This window comes from Penicillium chermesinum, assembly GCF_028974085.1.
Source record: "Penicillium chermesinum strain IBT 19713 chromosome Unknown utg000002l:1.0-5270490.0:1.0-5274688.0, whole genome shotgun sequence".
In the NCBI taxonomy this organism is placed as follows: Eukaryota; Fungi; Ascomycota; class Eurotiomycetes; order Eurotiales; family Aspergillaceae; genus Penicillium; species Penicillium chermesinum.
Window position 1 is genome coordinate 1057812 of NW_026695312.1, and position 18954 is coordinate 1076765.

The following is an 18954-nucleotide window of genomic DNA, read 5'->3' on the forward strand; positions in this document are numbered from 1 at the left end:
GGAGTGGGGTTTAGGTATCGTCGTAATGCAGGGATGGGGGGTCCTGCATTGGCGGAGGGCGACGGTCATCGGTAAGTTCAGGCGTAATCGTAAACAGAGAACGAGTAAGGAAATCATCCGGCTGGACAGATGGCGTGGCAAAGGTGGAAACGGACTGAGCGGCGGATTTGATGGCCCGCAACGATGCCGTCAGGTTAGATTTGAACGAAGATCGGAAGCTGGTGATATTTCGAAATGACGCCGTTCGCTTGGTCGGCCGTACGTTTTGGATCTCCGGTTCCGCATGAGCCTGTATGTCTATGAAATCGCCTTCTTCCACCTCCGTTTCTAGGAGAGGATGGTCCAAAGCGCAGTCAAGGACGGTCGAATAGCGCAAATGTCGTCTATCGGACGGCGTTTTTGGACTTCCTGGGGTCAACGGCTGGGAGATACTCAAGGGCGATCCAATGTCGTGAACGAGCGAAGGCATGGAGTCACTCGACACTGATCTCACAGAACGCGGCGAGGCCAGTTCGGGATCGTTGCCGGTGTACTCCTCATTGTCTTCATCTAGGGGACTAAGAAGCAAGTCCAATGGAGAGTTGCTCGTTCCAGTAAATGTGTCCTCTTTCGACTTGACTCCTTCCTGCATCATCCGACTGAACTCTTCCATAGGGTTGCCTGGCGGAAGCTTCCGAGGTCTTCGGGAGGACCAGGTACGTCTTGGAACTGGAATGGCAGTAGCATCCAGCATCGACGCTACTGCAGAGGGTACCGGTCGGTCATTTGATGAAGCAGAAGATGACCGGCGGTTCGACCGGGTGGTGTTGGAAGAGGTGCGAGAGCGAGCATCCCGGCGCACTGGGGCGTGGGGGTTTCGACGTTGTGGGATACCCACCGGAGAGGTGTTTGACAAGCCCCGGGGACTCATCTCATGATAGAAGGTCGGTTCAGGGGGCTGCCCAGGAAGAGACACTGCCTTCTCTTTCAACGGGCACGGTTGGGTTGCCTTCCGAGGCGAGGTTGAACCGAAGACGAAGGCTCGTGGTACCATCATCTTAGATTTTCATACTACTTGAGCGGGCTTCGATGCGCTTTGGGCCAGCGGAGGCGCTCTGGTCGAGTGATTGCGCGAGATACATTGAATGTGGGAATGATGGCTCTTGATCTCCCGCGGCTGTGCCCGGGAGTATGACCAGTCCGTCACCAATCCGATTGGCCTGGAGGCTCCGGGTCGAAGAGCGGAAAGGCGGGATTGTAGGGAGTGGGTGGGAGAGGGGCGGTACGCGGATGCTCCAGCGAAGGAAAATAGGCCAGAAGAAGGAGAAGTGAAAGAAGTGTGTTGTGAGAGAATTAAGGTGTAGGAGATTACGCAGTATTTGGGGGAGGAGATAAGAAAGGGACGTGGAGTGGTGACTTCAAAGAATGATAAGAGGCGTATTGGGCAGGTACGCGTGTGACGGTGAAACGCGTGGATCGGTAGGGCAAATCGAAGGTTTCTCAATGGGCGACTATGGCTGGCGTAGGGTCTGATTGGCTGAGGGGGGGTTGCAGATGAGAGGCTGGCCCCATGCGGCAGGCTGTGGCATTGTTACCGTATCCACGTTACGTATCGAACGTATCGATGGAATGTTCGGCCGGTGGAGTCGATGGAGTCGAAACCCTGCAGCGTCTCCGCGTGGCGCTGAAGAACCGGGACTCTCCGGTCTGCGGCTGTAGGGCTATTTTGCTAGTACTTTATCACCGCGTGCTTTGTAAAAATGCTCCATTGGCCAGCAATAGAAGACCCAAATGAACCTACAAACAGTGGGGGTGGATTTTTCAAAGGTTTGGTTGAGTGCCCTGTAGATAGGTTGGAGATGCCGTTTCCAGCGGCACACAAAATCAATTACAGAAAATTTCGAAATTAAATCCGGAGTCCCGATCACCCGCAGAGCATATTCGGAAGGTCCACGGGATGGTTGGAATTGTTAGACTAAGAAAAACACACAATAAGGGGCAGGGCTAAAACAAGGGAGGACCCGCCAGATCGCCCATTGGCTCGCGGCATTCCTCTTAAGTAAATCGATCAGTGCAAGAAAGGGGGATGCCAAATGATCCAAAGAAACATCAAGGGACAGGGAGTCGGGAATAGGGAGTAGGTTTGTTTGACAGATGTTTCTTTTTAGAGTGGTCTTTTATTTTTATTTTTATTTATTTATTTTATTTTCTATTTTTTGGTGAGATCTAAAGAAAAGGAGTTCGTCGCCTCATTTACAAATCAGAGTCACGGGTGACTGCCGAAAGCCCGAACAGTAAAGTCGAAGAGAACGACGTGGCAGTGGAGCTGCCTTAGCGAGTGTGTTGCGGTGTGCAGAGTACTCCGTCCGCAGTACGGAGTACACAGTACACAATGCCCTTGTATAGGTTGGGTGGAAGCCGTTGGGCCTCGTTGAGTCACCGTATACGGGGGAAAAAGCAACTATCGTAAAAGGCGGTTTGTGTGGTGACCAGAGCTTAGGGCGGTCACCGCGGCTGTCAAATTGTTGGGGCCGGCAACGCCTTGTTCCCTTGTTCCCTTGTTCCCTTAGGTGACATTCCTGCTTCCCTTTAATCTATTGGGGCTTTAGTGTCTTCCTTCTCTTAGGCGCATCCATCGCCTCTGCCCGAGGGACCAGTTTGTCCACCGCTAAATTGTAACCTCGGTAACAGGTGTCTATCTGATGCCAAGGGCTATAAGTCGGAACCTTATGGAAATTTCATGCTAGGATTTCTGGATCAATGTCTCTGTACCCAGAATAGAACGTATCGAAAGGTCTGGACGCACAGCCATCGACCATCGACCTGCTGTACACAGCCAATCAAGGGAAGCTGGTCAGGTGATCAGAATACGGTTAGCTGAAGCATGGGAAGCCCCGGGCCCAGCGGAAGCGCCTGGAAGTCGTAGGAGCCCACGAGGTGGTAAGATCCTGTTGGAATCGCAGTATTGTCTCCAGAGGTCCTTGGCACTGTACACTCTGCGTTACGGGGTGCCCGCACTGGACAAAAATCACTCCTGCTAATCCCCCCGGCTGTCTGGTGGGTCGTTCCGCGGGGTGCAATTCATCTGGATCACGGCGGTGTCTCTGTACATTCCGAGCAGTGGTGCAGGCGATCAGCGCCTCCAAGCTCGGACCGAGTCCCAGTGGCATCGTAAAGGACTCCTCGGTCGCATGAATTAACACCCTGAAGTGCACAACTGCTGTCGCGTGCGTGTCTGCTGTGCCCGGCTGGTCGACCTTGTGATATTCTCCTTGTACGGTCAGTAGATGATGGATGTACAATGTTCTGAATCGACCCTGCATCGAACCACTGAACGGCGGCCACGACGTTGAATGTGGATTTACGATCCTGATTCCCGCGGAGAAAGGTGATCCCTCGTCCCAGGGCTAAACCACCAATCCTGCTTAGCGCAGACGCCCAGACAATGTCTGCCGAAGGAGGGAATGCCAAAAGGCGTTGCGTTAGCACAGCTTGCATTGCCTGTCGTCGCAGGAAATCAAAGGTAGCTTATCTCAGCCCTTGTCTCTTGAATATCCTATTGATTGTCTCTAGTGCGACGGAAATCTTCCTAGCTGTGCGGCTTGCTCATCCGTATATCATACTCCTTGTCTGTCTCTCTCTCTCTCTGCCTGGACAAATCTTACACGCCGGGTAAATCTAACAATCACTAGGCATTTATGACCCTAACTCTGATAATCGCCGCAAAGGCGTCTATAAAAAAGATGCCGACGCCATGCGCACCAAGCATACAACTCTCCATACGCTCATCCAAGCATTGTTAAACTATGAAGAGGAAGATGCTTTTGATCTCGTTCGTCAACTTCGATCGTGTGACGATCTGGAAGAGGTTGCGCGGTCTATTGTCTCCCAGGAAAAGGGCTTCTCATCCGGTGCAACAAAGGGCGACCTGGCCGGCGATGACAACCCATCGAAATTCGATCAATTTGAATCGGAGCTATCGGGAAGGATGAGTGAACTTGTCCTCGATGGCTCACGCAAATTCATCGGTGGCACTTCCAACCTTATATTTCTACCTGCGGATTCAGAGTTCCACGACGCCCCAGGAGCAGGAGATACGCACCCGAATGCCGTCAAATCATGGACTCAAGTGACTGAGGATGACTCGCTCATCAGTCATCTGTTGACCATGTATTTTACATGGCACTATCCATTTTTCACCATTCTCTCAAAGGACCTGTTCTATCGAGATTATATGAGGAGGACCTCAACTAGCTACTGCTCAGCCTTGCTTGTGAACGCAATGTTGGCCCTGGGCTGCCATTTTAGTTCGTGGACAGGCGCTTATGCGGATCCTCAAGATATCGCGACTGCGGGGAATCATTTCTTCAAGGAAGCTAAGCGACTCATCCACGAGAATGACGAGCACGAGAACGCAAAACTGTGCACAGTGCAGGCTTTTGCCCTCATGTCCGTCCGTGAGGCTGGATGCGGTCGTGAAGGCAAAGGCTGGGTATACAGTGGTCTGAGTTTCCGGATGGCTCTCGATCTTGGATTGAATATCGATACAAGGAATACCGGAAGGCAGGGCCTGTCCGAGGATGAACTTGATGCTCGTCGTATTACTTTCTGGGGGTGTTATCTTATTGACAAGTGAGTCTATCCTTGCGTAACTCCTATAAGCAAGACTGACAGGTGCTAGGTGTTGGTCGAATTATCTCGGCCGCCAGCCTCAATTATCGGCTTCGCATGTTCCCAAATTTGATGTTTTCCCGAAGGAAGAGACTGAAATTTGGTCGCCATATACGGATTCTGGGCCAAGCCCGGACCATGCGCAACCCTCTCGAACAAGGGCAGTGGCCATACAAATTTCAAAACTCTGTGAGATCAGTAATGACCTCATGAAATTTTTCTATTCTCCATCCGAGTCGGAAAGGGCACAGTCAAAACAGTCTGAATTAAAAAGACTGAGCGATGTCCATACGCGACTTGAGGCTTGGAAGAAAGAATTGCCACACGAATTTGAGCCGAGAGAAGGGCAGCTGCCTCAAGTCCTCGTCATGCAGTAAGTAACTCCCCTATATGGTATATATCCTGCATAAACTGACGATCTATAGCATGCTGAACCAGATCCTTCTCATACATCTATATCGGCCTTTTCTCCGGTATACCAAGGCTAATACACCGCTCCCTTCTCATGTATCGCCCCGCAAGATTTGTACTCAGGCAGCATCTTCCATTTCAAAGTTGATGCGCATTTATAAACGCACCTATGGACTGAAGCAAATCTGCAATATCGTCGTCTATATGGCTCATACCGCTTGTACCATCCATCTTCTCAATCTGCCGGGGCGGAATCCTGAGCGAGACGTTGTTCATGGTCTGCGAAACCTCGAAGAAATGGCCGACGCATGGTTGGCTGCTCGGCGAACGTTGCGTATCCTGGATATATCTGCGAACAAGTGGCAAGTCCCGTTGCCTGCAGAAGCAACCATTATTTTTGAAAGAACACATACGAAATGGGGCTCCTGGGGGTCATGGGATCAGGCCGTATCACCACCTGCATCGGATGATCTCTCGAGCCCTCGGCCGAACATCAGTAGCGTCACAACTCCAAGCAACTCATCTGTCCAGCACCAAAATTCTGCTGGAAATCCCCCCCGTGGCCCATTCAGCTGCAATGCCTATGGCTCCACCCTCGAACGCCCCCACGCTACTTGCCTGGTCAGAACAGACTAGCCCTGCTCAGCACATAGCAGCAGGACAGCCACCCCAGCACCCTGCATATGGGGCACCGGACACATCGTATCTCTCTCCAATGCCACCACTTCAAGCCAAGTATGACATGGCACCAGCTATGACTGCCTCGGGACCAACGCCCTCAACCCAACCTGGGTGGTTCCACCCACCCGCAAACCAGGTCATGCCACAGACAACGATGTCACCGTCTTCGCATGGCTCTCCTATGTCTGGGTTCGATGGCACAGACCATCTTGTCGAAGAAAGCCAAGACTGGTGGAATCACAATGCAGCAGCTGGACTGGAAATGGGCATGAACAGCTGGGGAGGCGCCGGTTGGATTTCTATGCCTGGAATGTCAGCACAGTCTACGGTTCAATTTGGCGGGTCTCCCACTCCGCTTATGTCGATGGCTCCCCAGCCCGGTCCATCGATGGCTCAGCATCGCCCTCGTGGTGTGCCAAACGTTCCAAACACTCGGAATGAAACACCGGGGTATGAGAATCACTGGGAATGAAAATCGCACATATAGGTAGGTCAGATCTACTAGTAGCTTCTTCTGTTCATATCGGCATTTTCCAGCTTTCTTTCTTTCTTTTTTTTTTCACTTCTTCGTCCTTGTCTTTTGCCTGGTGTTTACTTGTAACTTCGCGTCTTGCTTTTGAGATACCTGGAAGGCGGGGGGGAGTTAGCGTTATCCTGGGAGTTGTGTCTGCTGAATTATTTGAGTGTCCTGAACGACTTATATAGAATGTGAGGAAAGAATGATTGCAGATAATATATTCGTCATAGCTGTTCATTAGATTGTCGCAAATACGTAACACCAAACGATAACGAGATGCTAAGTGCCAAAATCCCGAAGACAATATGGACCAGGAGATAATGATGTGCTTGAAGGATATCACTTTGCAGAATGTTAGCAGGTGATAACTGAGAAAGATACTGCAAGGGGTTTAAGCCAGAAAGTAGATAAGCATAACTCACCAGAAAATAATCAGCAACGGGCTTCTTCGCAGGCATGCCCCTTGTGTCCTGGGCCGCAGCCTCGAAAACACGGTACCTCCTCCCAGGACTCACAACCGTAGTGGCAGCATTTGAGCCTAGTACACCGTTGCTACGACCATACTCACCATTACTACGCGCAATCGTGCCGCCATTACTTGTATCTTCCCCTAATTCCAAGATGGCAGCCACGTTGCCGCAGCGGTAGCAATAGTTTGGAGCCGACCAAACGGTAACAATCCCGCCATCGAACATCTCTTTGTAGCCCTCCATGACAAGCTGATGGGCACGCGCAACCAGCGATAGCCCATTCAGATGATTAAATTGCTTCACGATGTCGCCACCGAATAAGAAACCAGCTCCACGAGGACTGAGACCCCATCCTTCAATCTCATCGGGGTCTGACCAGAGGAGATCGCACATGGCGCCTTCGTGCGGCACTTCTTGTTTGCGATCGATTAGTCTGATCTTGTCGACCGAGTCGATGAGCGGCGACAAGCCGCCGTGCACGCAGAGAACAGCTCCTGTGCGGGTGGTTGTTGCGCTGCCATTACCATCAGAGCTTGCACCAGTCCCCGGGGCTCCAGCTCGCAAAGGCGCGCCTGCTGTCTGGCCCGGAGCGGCGGAGATATCGCGGGGCGGGGAGATATTACGGGACGTATCCGAGGAATCTGAAGAGGAGCGGTTGCGCGGACGGTAGGTACTCATTGTGACTTCGCCGCGAGAGTTGAGCACTTCGGTCTCCAATTCATCATCGTCGAGAGGCATGCTCGACTGGGTTTCATTTACAATGGGCGGACCGGTGGGTTCCAGCTCCGAGCTAGCGCCGAGCACGATAGCGCCCAGCGCCAGGTAGTCGAAGACTTCGCAGCAATAGCGCCAGACGTTTGCGCTCCCATATTTGCGGATACATTCATCGTAGAAACCGTAGACGGTTGTGATCTGGCGGGACTCGTGGTTGCCGCGGATAAGGGTGATGCGGTCTGGGTAGCGCACTTTGAGGCAGAGGAGAAGAAGGAAGGATTCGAGGGAGTAGAAGCCACGGTCAACAAAGTCACCCATGAATAAGTAGTTGGTATCTGGCACATCGCCGCCAACGCGGAATAGCTCCATCAGGTCGTGGAACTGGCCGTGGATATCGCCGCAGATGGTGACTGGAGCATCCACGGAGACGACATTGCCTTCTTCGATTAAGAGCTCGCGTGCTTTGTAGCACAGCTCACGCACTTGGGATTCGGGAATCAGACGGCAAGCCCGAAGCTGCTCAATCGCCCTGTAGGAAAAAGGACCCGCGGTCAGTTGAGGGTCGTCGGTGAGGGGTTTGGAGCTATAGCGTTACCGGTCGAGATCACTCATTTCGGCGTGGGATGAGGATTAGAATCGGTGGTAATAGATGCGCACAGCTTAGAGCTATGTGGTGGGGAGGAAGCCCCTGGTAGAATGAAACACTGCGATCTCAAAAAAAAGTGTATTTCATGCACACATATTTATTGTCGTGACGCCATGGCCAAAAGCGCGCGAGATAGCGAACAAGTTAGAATGGGCGCGGATCATCCGTGAACTCTGCGTCGCGGGCACCAGCCAATTAAAGTTGACCAAGATAAGATTCGATGGATCCCTTGGGAAACTCACCAACCTCAGCCGCCCGCAACCACACCACCCACTCCGACACCCTTTCCTCCAAAGTTGATCAGACCGGTCAATTGGTGGAGGTCCAATTGTCTTCATAGACACTCCCACCATCCTTCTCTCTTACCGCACTCTTTCTCTCTTACCACACTCTTTCCGGCTCTCACATCGGCCTTCTCCGATGGCTTGAAAAAAGGGAAAAAGAAATAAGGATTGAGCGAAAGCAACCACGCCCATTTTCCACACATCCTCATTTTTTAAACATCATACCTAAGATGCCTCCTCATCTTCATCCACGGTCCCGCTCAACCCTTGGGCTCTTCACTGGGACTCTGATTGCGTCTCTCGTGGTGGTCGGCCTGCCACACGTCTTTCCATGCCCATCGCCGCGACGCACATTTGCCGACTCGGAGATGATCATGACAGCAGACGGACAACACATCTCACGAGTCCGTCGCCGCCGCCGGCGAGATATTGAAACCGAGACCGAGCCCGAGACCGAGACTGCTCGACCCGACCAGCCATCGCCAGCGCCTGTCGAAGACGAGGTGTCCACATTCTTCCAGATGGAGGCCGAAGCTAAAAGACTTGCACAGCTAAACCACCAATGCCCAGTCCCCAAACCAAGGGGGATCATCGGTGAACTACTTGGCTTCCACACTTCCAGTGACACAGAGCATACCCAGGCTTCGGACGAGAGGAGGTAACCTCTGCGCCTATGCTCTGCACAACTCCGCTTTGAATCTGTGTTTGTATCACATATCCTGTCTTTTCTTTTCTTTCTCGTTTAATGATACCATGGAACCAGCATGAGGCCGAAAATTGGGCTTAGATTTTTTGGTAGCTCGACCATATAGATGGGGTGATACTACGCTCTAGCATGTATAAAGATGTACAAAATTTGCAAGCAACACGACTTATATCGGAATCTGAAACTCGTTTGGTGAACTATCAGAGATAATGCACGCTCTGAGTATAATAACGGGCGATCTTTTGGTACCACTAAACAATACCAGAAGATGAAGGCAATTGACAGATATAAATCATTTCATTTATCATAGGTAGGTCCAAGAATACAACTCCCGCATCTGATTGGGGCTTTAAGTCGATGTTGTAAAATAGGCAATGGGGTGTCCAGAGCCGTAGGCAGAGCGGGCATAATAGCGAAGAGCCCGGTCCGACCCGCCGAGGCGGCTCTTCTTCAGGCCACTTGGAACGGCAAATTGTCAAGTTAGACCAGCGTTCAACCTAACATGTCGCTGCTACGGCGATTATCGAACCTACTCACCAATCCATGGCATACACAATGGATCGGCCCTCTCCTCATCATGGGCGACGCATTCCTCTGTGCCGCGGTGATCTGGAAAGTCCCTTGTGAGTCCCCGCGCCCCCCGTCGCGTCCACCCGTTGCTAATCGCGTTATCACGCAGACACCGAAATTGACTGGACGACCTATATGCAACAGATCTCACTCTATGCTGCCGGCGAACGTGATTATACTCGGATCAAAGGCTCCACTGGTCCGCTCGTTTACCCCGCTGCGCATGTCTATATCTACGACCTGCTCTACCATATTACCGAAGAAGGACGGGATATTCTTGCCGGTCAGATCATTTTCTCGTGGATCTATGTTGCCACATTGGCGGTGGTCTTTGCTTGCTATAGGCAATTAGAAGCCCCGCCGTATTTATTCCCTCTTCTGGTTTTGTCGAAACGGTTACATAGCATATTCATGCTGCGCATGTTCAATGATGGTGTGGCAACACTGGCATTGTGGATTGCGATTTACCTTTTCTTGAAGAAAAAATGGACATTGGCTGTTGCAGTGTGGTCTTTGGGAGTCGGGATCAAAATGACTTTAGTCCTCCTTGCGCCGGGAGTTGCTATCGTTACATTGCTTGGATCTGGATTGGCTCGCAGTGTATTGCTTGGGGCTATGGCTGTGCTGATTCAGGTAACCCTTCAACGCATATTTCTTCTACCTCGAGTAGGGCCTTTGATCAATCGACTAATACTCCAATCACAGATCTTGCTTGCGATCCCCTTTGTCCAAACCAATGCACTTGGCTACGTATCCCGGGCGTTTGAAGTATCGCGACAATTCATGTTCAAATGGACAGTCAACTGGCGCTTCGTGGGCGAGGATGTCTTTTTATCACGCACTTTCTCTGCGGGGCTGCTATTGATACACATTGCTATACTGGCCCTTTTCACTTTCCGTTGGGTGGCCCCAGCGGGTTCTAACCCCATAACCTTCCTACAGAAGACTATCACAGGTCACCAGCAAACCGTATCCCTCTCCAAAAGATTTATCATGACAACTCTGCTTAGCTCCTTGGCCATTGGCCTACTCTGCGCCAGGTCTCTCCACTATCAATTCTTCGCATACTTGGCATGGGCCTCCCCGTTCCTCTTCTGGCAGGCTGGCATTCACCCAGTCGTGATTTATCCTGCGTGGGCACTGCAAGAATGGGCATGGAATGTTTACCCGAGTACTAATACAAGCTCAGCGGTTGTGGTTTTGTCGCTCGCCCTGCAAGTATTCGGTGTGCTCATTAACGGGGCGGGAGAGGCGGATAACAAGCGTCACGGAGTCGCGAAAGGCAAGAAAACTCATGCAGAATGAGAGTTAGGTATGTCATACCCTTGGGTTTCTTGGATATAAATATTCATGCGTCGGACTCGTCAGATGAGGGCATCTTCCCCACTCGCGATTCCTCTTCGTCGTCAGACTCGGGTGCTGCAACCGGGTGCTTCACGAATTCTTTTGGCCTGATGAATGAGACGGGTTATTTAACTGACTCCTCGTTCTTTGGGTAGATGAAATTACCAAAATGGAGCTTTCCTCCAGGCCTTCTCATCGCGCACAATGTTGATAATTTCCCCGCCGATCTTGTTGTCACGCTCCTCTGAGTCCTTGGTGTCAATCACCAGGTAGGATCCACGCTTAATCCATATCGTAGAACGGAATCGTGCGGGAAGCTCTACCAACATCTGATCCTTGCTTGGAGTCTCAATGAGGTAGATATTGTTACCGGTGGCTTTGATGGCTCGCACGATCATGTGGGTGTTGAGCAATTCGTCGGGCGGAGTCAATGTCTCCTGGGCTGTAGCCAGAACTCTTCGACGAGGAGGACCCATTATTGATGCAAATGGAGGAGTAATAATATTTGCTGAGGATCGGTGTGGAGGGTTAGAAACCGCAGGGTCTACAGAGAAATTTCGAGCTCATTGGTGGGGCATCTCCGCACTGCGCAAATGGATTCCGCTGCGATTACCAAACACGCGATTCCCCGCGCCACTTTGTGAATCGTCCCCTTTGGTTCCAAGAAGCGTCATTTAGTCAATGCCTTCAGTCGGAATATAGATTCCTTGTGGGGCCCGCATGATGTTAGGCCCGGTTGAATTTGTCAGAAGTCCAATGTGTTGGCCTTTTAAGAAAGGAAAGGTCATTGCTTTGACCGATCCTCAACTTTTGACATCTCACCTCCGAGATGGCGTCTTCGGGTCTGGGAATGCTACTTGAAATCGAGAGCTCTGCTCCTCGGATATTAAGTCCACCGCCTACTCTGCGAAAAGATGATCGGCAGGGTGTTACACAACGCTTGTCGGATTTCGAACTCGATGAGTTCAAGTCATTCAAGTCACCAGCTCAAATTCCCACAGAGCAAGGCATACAGCCCTCGGTCAACCCTCCATCACCCACACCCAGTGCCCTGGAGGGTCAAGCACCTACACCTGCCACAGAAGGTAGGCCGATGGGATGGGATGCAGACCGAACAACGGTATCCTGGAAAGTCAAATGGCGGGTGCTGAGCACCTGTCTGATGCAGTTTGGTAATGGCATGAACGACAGTGCCCCCGGTGCTCTGATTCCTTATATGGAAGAGCATTATCACATTGGCTACGCTGTCGTCTCATTGATTTTTGTAACCAATGCGCTTGGCTTCTTATCAGTTGCCCCCATCGCCCACTCCATTGAGCAGAAGCTTGGTCGATCAAAGAGCTATGGTCTAGCTATCACCAGCTTGGCTGTAGCATATGTCATCATCATCTGTCAGCCGCCATTTCCAGTCGTTGTGGTATCATTTTTTCTGCTTGGGTTTGGCCTGGCTCTCAATCTGGCCCTGAGTAATGTGTACTGCGCCAACCTTCCGAATGCCACCACGGCCCTGGGGTGCATGCATGGTTCGTACGGGATTGGGGGAACAGTGGCCCCTCTTTTCGCGACCGCTATGGCCTCTCATGGTATTCGATGGTCGTTCTTTTACATCCTCACGCTGGGTGTCTGTCTTGGTAATATTGGGTTTTCATGGTGGGCGTTCTCCAACTTCGAAAAGGAGGAGACCGCTGAAGCCCAAAGAGTGACCCGATCGGCTGGTCATACAGCGGTGAACGATGTCGAGGGTCCAACGCGCACACAGATTCTGAAGCAATCGCTTAAGAACCGTACCACGCTGTTGGGTGCGCTGTTCATCTTTGCCTACCAAGGCGCTGAGGTTTCTGTGTCTGGCTGGGTCGTCTCCTTCCTGATCAGCTACCGCCACGGCGACCCGTCGCGGGTGGGCTATGTCAGCGCAGGCTTTTGGGGTGGAATTACTGTTGGTCGCTTCCTCCTCACTCGTCCGGCGTTCAAAGTGGGTGAGAAGATCGCTGTGCTCTTCATGATGGCTGGAGCTGTTGCTTTTCAGCTGCTGACTTGGCTGGTCCCCAACGTCATCGGTGAGGCTGTCATGGTGGCCATCTTAGGTGTCTTACTGGGTGCTGTGTATCCCTGCTCGGCATCAGTATTCACCAAGCTCTTGCCACGGCACTTGCATATTTCGAGCCTAAGTTTTATCAGTGCCCTGGGGAGCAGTGGTGGTGCGGTGTCGCCGTTCTTCACAGGTCTTCTGGCACAGAATGTGGGGACTTTTGTACTACACCCGATCTGTCTCGGATTATACGGTGTGATGGCCGCGAGCTGGCTTATGCTGCCCAAGATCTCGAAACGATCGGAGTAAGCCGAGAGGATGATCTTGGCATAACTAAGAATAGTGTGCGTCATTTCAATTGAATATAATCCGATGTGGATCCTCTACTATGAATGTTCTATGGTTTGCTATAGAGCCTTCTTTTACAACGGGTAAAATGTGAATATTGTTGGGATCATATTATAACACTAAGGACTAATGGCTCAATAAAAGGTGATCCATAAGACAAGTGCAAGAATGTATGTAACGTAACCGAGGTAGGGTCAGCCCTGTAGGTGCAGCAGCGAGAGAAAAGTCTCGTAGAGGTGCAGTACGCACAATACCGACTAAGAGGGTCTGGCAGTCAAATCAAATTGCGCTGGATCGGGTCTAACAGTGAGAATTGGTCAGGCCAAGACCACACTGTACTCAGCTCGTCGTACAAGCAGGTACAGTTGCCTGACTTAAGTCTGGGAGTCTGGGACAACATGCCGTCATTTTCTGCCGGGCCTACTCCTAATACTGTCGAGTACAATATACTGTTATACTGTGGGTATAACCGCGTTCATCTTAGGCAGGCGGGTTCCAAGGCGGTCAACCAAGGGTCCCAAACTTGAGATGCGCCATTGTACAAATCGAGTCCTCCGTACCAGCCCGTACCGCAGTCACTCAGAGATCTGGACCCGGCTCTTGCTCCAATCACAATGAATGACTACCGTGACGATCATGTCATGGAGGCCTTACCTGTGCGGCGAATACTTCCTAGGTCGGTTTCCCCGTGAAATCAGGGCTTAGGGAAGTATACATGGCAGACTCTCAAATGTTTCAGGGAACAATAGCATGGTCTTGCCAGTGTATTCAAGCTAGTTACCGTTCAAAGCCAATGCTACTGGTATATTTGTCGCTTTGGCTAATGAAATTTTCCAGGTATCTTCCGCCTTGTCTGTATTTTACTATCATATATTTGGCATTGAGTTAGTTAACTAACTAACTAGCTCTTCCGACTGAGTAATGCAGAGCATGGCCCACAGCCCATTTGGGTAAAAGGCAGTGCAGCAGCCAGCCTCACATGTGGAGATGTTACTGCTGTGTGTATAGTATTTTTTTTTTTTCGCCACAAACAGTGGGACGGGAGGGCTGAGCAGTCCCAAGAAATAGAGTTCATTGTAATGAGAGCATAAGGCAATCTTTACTCCACCTGGGTTTACAGAGAAAGTCTTATCGTGCCAGGCAGACCTGGGGGGGCGCCGTAACATTTTCCGCCGTGGCAGTAATTACCCGACAACCCCCCCCCCCTGTCAACAAGAGCCCCGCGAAACCCTTCTCCTCCCACCTCCCCTCCTCCTTCTTCACGCCGGGACTTTCACCACTCTCTCTGTCCTGCCTCTTTGCCTTCGATCTGCCCATCATGGACGGTGACGAGGTTATCGCCTCCGTCTACCGCAAGATCGAGCGGGAGAGGGCTCTGATCCAAGCTGCCACGAACCTGAGGCAGTCCACCGACAACCCCCTCGTCCAACAACGAGCCGACTCAAACATTCGCGAGAGCCGCAAAAATATCGCATACCTCGAGGAGAAAATGCGAGAGCTGCAGGTCCGTCGCTTGGAACAAGAAGGCGGTGGCTCCCCCAACAACCAACGTCGAGGCCCCGGGCCCGCCCCGCCCCCCTAAAGACGGCTCCGGATACTCAGGAAATGAAGGCGATGGATATCAAGGTGGCCCAGATGGCCAGCCCACTGGTGCTCCGTTTGCTGACCCCCGTCCGTACGCTCCGGTCCCCAAGGCCCGGCCCAATTACACAAAACTTGGTATGTTTTTGCATGGTTCCATACCCCGCTTTTTTTCAACGAGGTCGCGGGCGTCGCGCGAGGGGGAAGAAAGTTTCCGATTGGAACGCTAACCGTAGTTTGTTTCAGATTTGATCAAATATGACACTCAATACCTCGGGCCGAAGATCCAGCTCATGTTGTCTCAGCTAGAGTTCAAGCTGAGTGTCGAGAAACAGTATAAGGCTGGAATTGAGAAGATGGTTCGCTTGTACCAGGATGAGGGCGATCGCAAGAGTCGCGCAGATGCCGAGGGCCGTCGCATCGAAAGTAATCAAAAGATTCAATTGCTGAAGCAGGCATTGAAGCGGTACGAGGATCTTCATATTGATGTTGAGTCCTCCGATGCAGCAGATGGTATGTGCTCACGTCCCTATTCTGACGGCTTTGACGTTTGGGTTGACTAACTTTGCTTCTCTCTCCAACTAGATGAGAGTCTGAGCAGCCCCAATATGAGGAAGCCGTTGACTGGGCTTCTCACCATGCGTATCCATCAAGTGAGCGATGTAGACCACGCCAGTGGCTCGCGATTCTCTCGCGGTCCAGAGACGTTCGTCGTTGTCAAGGTCGAGGATACAATCAAGGCGCGAACAAAGGCTACACGGAATGATAAGTGGCTGGACGAGTCTTTCTCTATTGATATCGACAAGGCCAACGAGATCGAATTGACGGTCTATGACAAATCCGGAGATCGGCCAACACCCATCGGCATGTTATGGATCCGCCTCTCCGATATCGCGGAAGAGATGCGTCGTAAGAAGATTGAAACGGAACTCAATACCTCTGGATGGGTTTCTGCCGACAAAATGGGCGAATCCGGTACGCCTCGATCAGACCATATGGGCTCCCCTGTGGGTTCTTCCCACGGCAGCAACTTCGGCAGTATGGGCCCCCAGCCAGGACCGCAAGCCCAAGCAGGAAACTCAAATGCTCCCCCAACTGTGATGATTGACTCATGGTTTGCTTTGGAACCGTCTGGCCGCATTCAGCTGTCAATGAGCTTCGGTAAGAGCTAAATTCCCTCTCGAGAAGTCCCTCGAATGATACTTATATCGTTTCTAGCCAAGCAACTCAAGGACCGCCGACCTTTCGACATCGGTCTCAACCGACAGGGTGCCGTGCGCCAGAAGAAGGAAGATGTTCATGAAATGCAGGGCCACAAGTTCATCACCCAGCAATTCTACAACATCATGCGTTGTGCGTTCTGTGGAGAGTTCCTCAAATATGCTGCAGGCATGCAGTGCGCAGATTGCAAATACACCTGCCACAAAAAATGTTATCCCGAGGTGGTCACCAAGTGTATCAGTAAGGCCAACTACGAGACCGATCCGGATGAAGAAAAGATCAACCACCGCATCCCCCATCGTTGGGACGGTTTCTCCAACCTTTCTGCCAACTGGTGCTGCCACTGCGGTTATCTCCTTCCTTTCGGGCGCAAGAACGCCAAGAAATGTACTGGTACGCATGGACCCGGTTCACGTCTCTTTCATTTGAACAGTGCTGATGTTTATCTTATAGAATGTGGTATTACTTGCCATGCCGAATGTACTCATCTTGTTCCCGACTTCTGTGGCATGTCCATGGGAGCCGCGAATGAAATCCTTAAGACATTGATTCGTGCGAAGAATCACAACAAGTCCACATCTGTTAGTTCCGGCCTTAAACACCATACTCTTCGGCCAGGCGGTTCATCGCCTTTGCAAGACCATGCGGCCCTTTCCTACCCCCAGAAGCCCACCGAGGGGGCCTACGGGGCTCCGCCTCGAAAACCCTCAGCGGATGCGGTAATCGCTGCGACTAACGCATACAATACACCACAGTCAACATCATCTGGCCCGCTGCCTATTCGAGACCGCCAACCCATTCCACCAAAATCACCGCCCTCGACAGGACTGCGAACTAGCAGCCAGTCCCAGGCAGCCGGTAAGTAAAATGGGACGCATTTGCAGTATTTCGTCTGTTTAACCCAGAATCCAGTTGAAGCAACTCGGCCTCCTGTTGTTCCTCAGCAGCAGCAGCCACAGCCTCCATCTCATGCACCTTACAACCCTGGGGCTTATGCCAACGTACAACAACCTCCAATGCAGCCCCCGCAACCGCCTCAACCCGTCCAACAGCAGGTTCCTCCGCCAAACTATGGCATGCCACCACCTTCTTTGCCGCCCGTGCAACCTGTACAGAAACAACAGGTGGCGGCTCCTGTGAAGGAGGAGCCTCAAAGTAAGGAGAAGGTCCGAATCGGCCTAGACCATTTTAACTTCCTTGCTGTTCTTGGAAAAGGTAATTTTGGAAAAGTCATGCTGGCTGAAACAAAGACCACACGCAAGCTGTACGCTATCAAGGTGCTTAAGAAGGAGTTCATCATTGAGCATGATGAAGTAGAGAGCACCAAGTCGGAGAAGCGTGTGTTTTTGATTGCTAATAAGGAGCGACATCCGTTCTTGTTGAACCTACACGCTTGTTTCCAAACCGAAACCCGTGTTTACTTTGTTATGGAGTACATCAGTGGTGGTGATCTGATGTTACACATTCAGCGCGGCCAGTTCGGTCTGAAGAGAGCTCAGTAAGTTTATCTCTCTAGCTTACCATGTTATTCGTCGAGAGACTAATTGGTTTCAGGTTCTATGCCGCTGAAGTTTGCTTGGCCCTCAAGTACTTTCACGAGAACGGTGTCATTTACCGGGATCTGAAGCTTGATAACATTCTTTTGACCCTTGACGGTCACATCAAGATTGCCGATTATGGTCTTTGCAAGGAAAACATGTGGTATGGCTGCACCACAGGTACATTCTGTGGTACGCCTGAATTCATGGCTCCAGAGGTAATGTTTCTGATGCGCATTTATCCTGAGTTGTGCGCGATTTACTAATGCAGTTTCCTTTATAGATTTTGTTGGACAAGAAATACGGCCGGGCTGTCGACTGGTGGGCATTCGGTGTTCTCATTTATCAGATGCTTCTCCAGCAGTCGCCATTCCGTGGTGAGGATGAGGATGAAATCTACGACGCCATTCTCGCGGACGAGGCTCTTTACCCTATTCACATGCCTCGTGACTCCGTCTCCATCTTGCAGAAGCTACTGACCCGTGAACCCGAGCTTCGACTTGGCTCCGGCCCCACTGATGCCCAAGAGGTGATGTCGCACGCCTTCTTCCGGAACATCAACTGGGACGACATCTACCACAAGCGTTGCCCACCTCCAATGCTCCCTACTATCAGCAGCCCCACTGATACCAGCAACTTTGATCAAGAGTTCACTAGCGTGACTCCAGTCCTGACCCCTGTTCAATCCGGTATGTTCGATCGCTTTTCCACGTCAAGAAACAAAACGCTAATCACTTTATTTGTATAGTTTTGTCCCAAGCCATGCAAGAGGAATTCCGTGGTTTCTCATACACTGCTGATTTCGCTTGATCATGACCAGGCAGAAGGGATATTCTCTATGCTTAAAAACGCCCCGTCGTCACCTCGGCCTCGCGTCGATTGCACACACCGGGCGTGTGATACCCAGCATGACCGAGCTTCTTTCTAGGCTTGGGTGTCTTGCTTCTCTCCAAATTGCTTTACATACCCATTGCAGTTATATTTGATTGACTTCTGGTGTGGACACCAGTTGAATTGTGTCGCTCAGCATGGTTCGTCTCGCGGAATGACATGAATAATGGGATACGATGGTTGCACTTTTTTTTTCCCTTGCTCTATCTTTTGCGCATCTAAATTGTTTCCTTTTCCTACTTCTTTTCTTTTTTCTTGCGGTGAGTTCCTCGTTTGTCGGACTGGTCGGCCCACAAATTGTTCATCGTCACGCCGTACCCAGCTGCATGCCCAGTGCAAGACCTATCTTTCGG

General features: G+C 51.3%; 8 protein-coding genes across 8 annotated transcripts; 5 read left to right on the plus strand and 3 right to left on the minus strand.

Annotated features, from left to right (window-relative positions):
- Nucleotides 1-10: 10 nt before the first annotated feature.
- Nucleotides 11-1036, minus strand: N7468_001194 (uncharacterized protein; the record flags this gene model as incomplete). Its single annotated transcript, XM_058470491.1, has 1 exon — nucleotides 11-1036. The coding sequence occupies one exon, from the start codon at nucleotides 1034-1036 to the stop codon at nucleotides 11-13; it is 1026 nt and encodes a 341-aa protein (XP_058333632.1).
- A 2388-nt stretch (nucleotides 1037-3424) lies between these two features.
- N7468_001195 (putative C6 transcription factor (NirA)) lies at nucleotides 3425-6214 on the plus strand (the record flags this gene model as incomplete). The annotated part of the gene is given in 5 exon segments (XM_058470492.1): nucleotides 3425-3611; nucleotides 3672-4611; nucleotides 4661-5015; nucleotides 5089-5682; nucleotides 5693-6214. 5 exon segments carry the CDS (start codon nucleotides 3425-3427, stop codon nucleotides 6212-6214), a joined length of 2598 nt encoding a protein of 865 aa, XP_058333633.1.
- A 384-nt stretch (nucleotides 6215-6598) lies between these two features.
- Nucleotides 6599-8055, minus strand: N7468_001196 (serine/threonine-protein phosphatase; the record flags this gene model as incomplete). Its single annotated transcript, XM_058470493.1, has 3 exons — nucleotides 6599-6601; nucleotides 6682-7972; nucleotides 8039-8055. 3 exons carry the CDS (start codon nucleotides 8053-8055, stop codon nucleotides 6599-6601), a joined length of 1311 nt encoding a protein of 436 aa, XP_058333634.1.
- Nucleotides 8056-8603: 548 nt separating this feature from the next.
- N7468_001197 (uncharacterized protein) lies at nucleotides 8604-9035 on the plus strand (the record flags this gene model as incomplete). The annotated part of the gene is made up of 1 exon (XM_058470494.1): nucleotides 8604-9035. The coding sequence occupies one exon, from the start codon at nucleotides 8604-8606 to the stop codon at nucleotides 9033-9035; it is 432 nt and encodes a 143-aa protein (XP_058333635.1).
- Nucleotides 9036-9581: 546 nt separating this feature from the next.
- On the plus strand, nucleotides 9582-10954 carry alg3 (dolichyl-P-Man:Man(5)GlcNAc(2)-PP-dolichol alpha-1,3-mannosyltransferase; the record flags this gene model as incomplete). Its single annotated transcript, XM_058470495.1, has 3 exons — nucleotides 9582-9702; nucleotides 9759-10282; nucleotides 10355-10954. The coding sequence occupies 3 exons, from the start codon at nucleotides 9582-9584 to the stop codon at nucleotides 10952-10954; spliced, it is 1245 nt and encodes a 414-aa protein (XP_058333636.1).
- A 43-nt stretch (nucleotides 10955-10997) lies between these two features.
- On the minus strand, nucleotides 10998-11469 carry N7468_001199 (putative eukaryotic translation initiation factor eIF1a-like protein; the record flags this gene model as incomplete). Its single annotated transcript, XM_058470496.1, has 2 exons — nucleotides 10998-11100; nucleotides 11159-11469. The coding sequence occupies 2 exons, from the start codon at nucleotides 11467-11469 to the stop codon at nucleotides 10998-11000; spliced, it is 414 nt and encodes a 137-aa protein (XP_058333637.1).
- Nucleotides 11470-11822: 353 nt separating this feature from the next.
- On the plus strand, nucleotides 11823-13331 carry N7468_001200 (putative MFS efflux transporter; the record flags this gene model as incomplete). Its single annotated transcript, XM_058470497.1, has 1 exon — nucleotides 11823-13331. One exon carries the CDS (start codon nucleotides 11823-11825, stop codon nucleotides 13329-13331), a length of 1509 nt encoding a protein of 502 aa, XP_058333638.1.
- A 1357-nt stretch (nucleotides 13332-14688) lies between these two features.
- Nucleotides 14689-18520, plus strand: pkcA (protein kinase c; the record flags this gene model as incomplete). Its single annotated transcript, XM_058470498.1, has 10 exons — nucleotides 14689-14920; nucleotides 14982-15089; nucleotides 15198-15464; nucleotides 15537-16112; nucleotides 16170-16565; nucleotides 16626-17030; nucleotides 17085-17670; nucleotides 17727-17928; nucleotides 17994-18399; nucleotides 18459-18520. The coding sequence occupies 10 exons, from the start codon at nucleotides 14689-14691 to the stop codon at nucleotides 18518-18520; spliced, it is 3240 nt and encodes a 1079-aa protein (XP_058333639.1).
- Nucleotides 18521-18954: the final 434 nt, after the last annotated feature.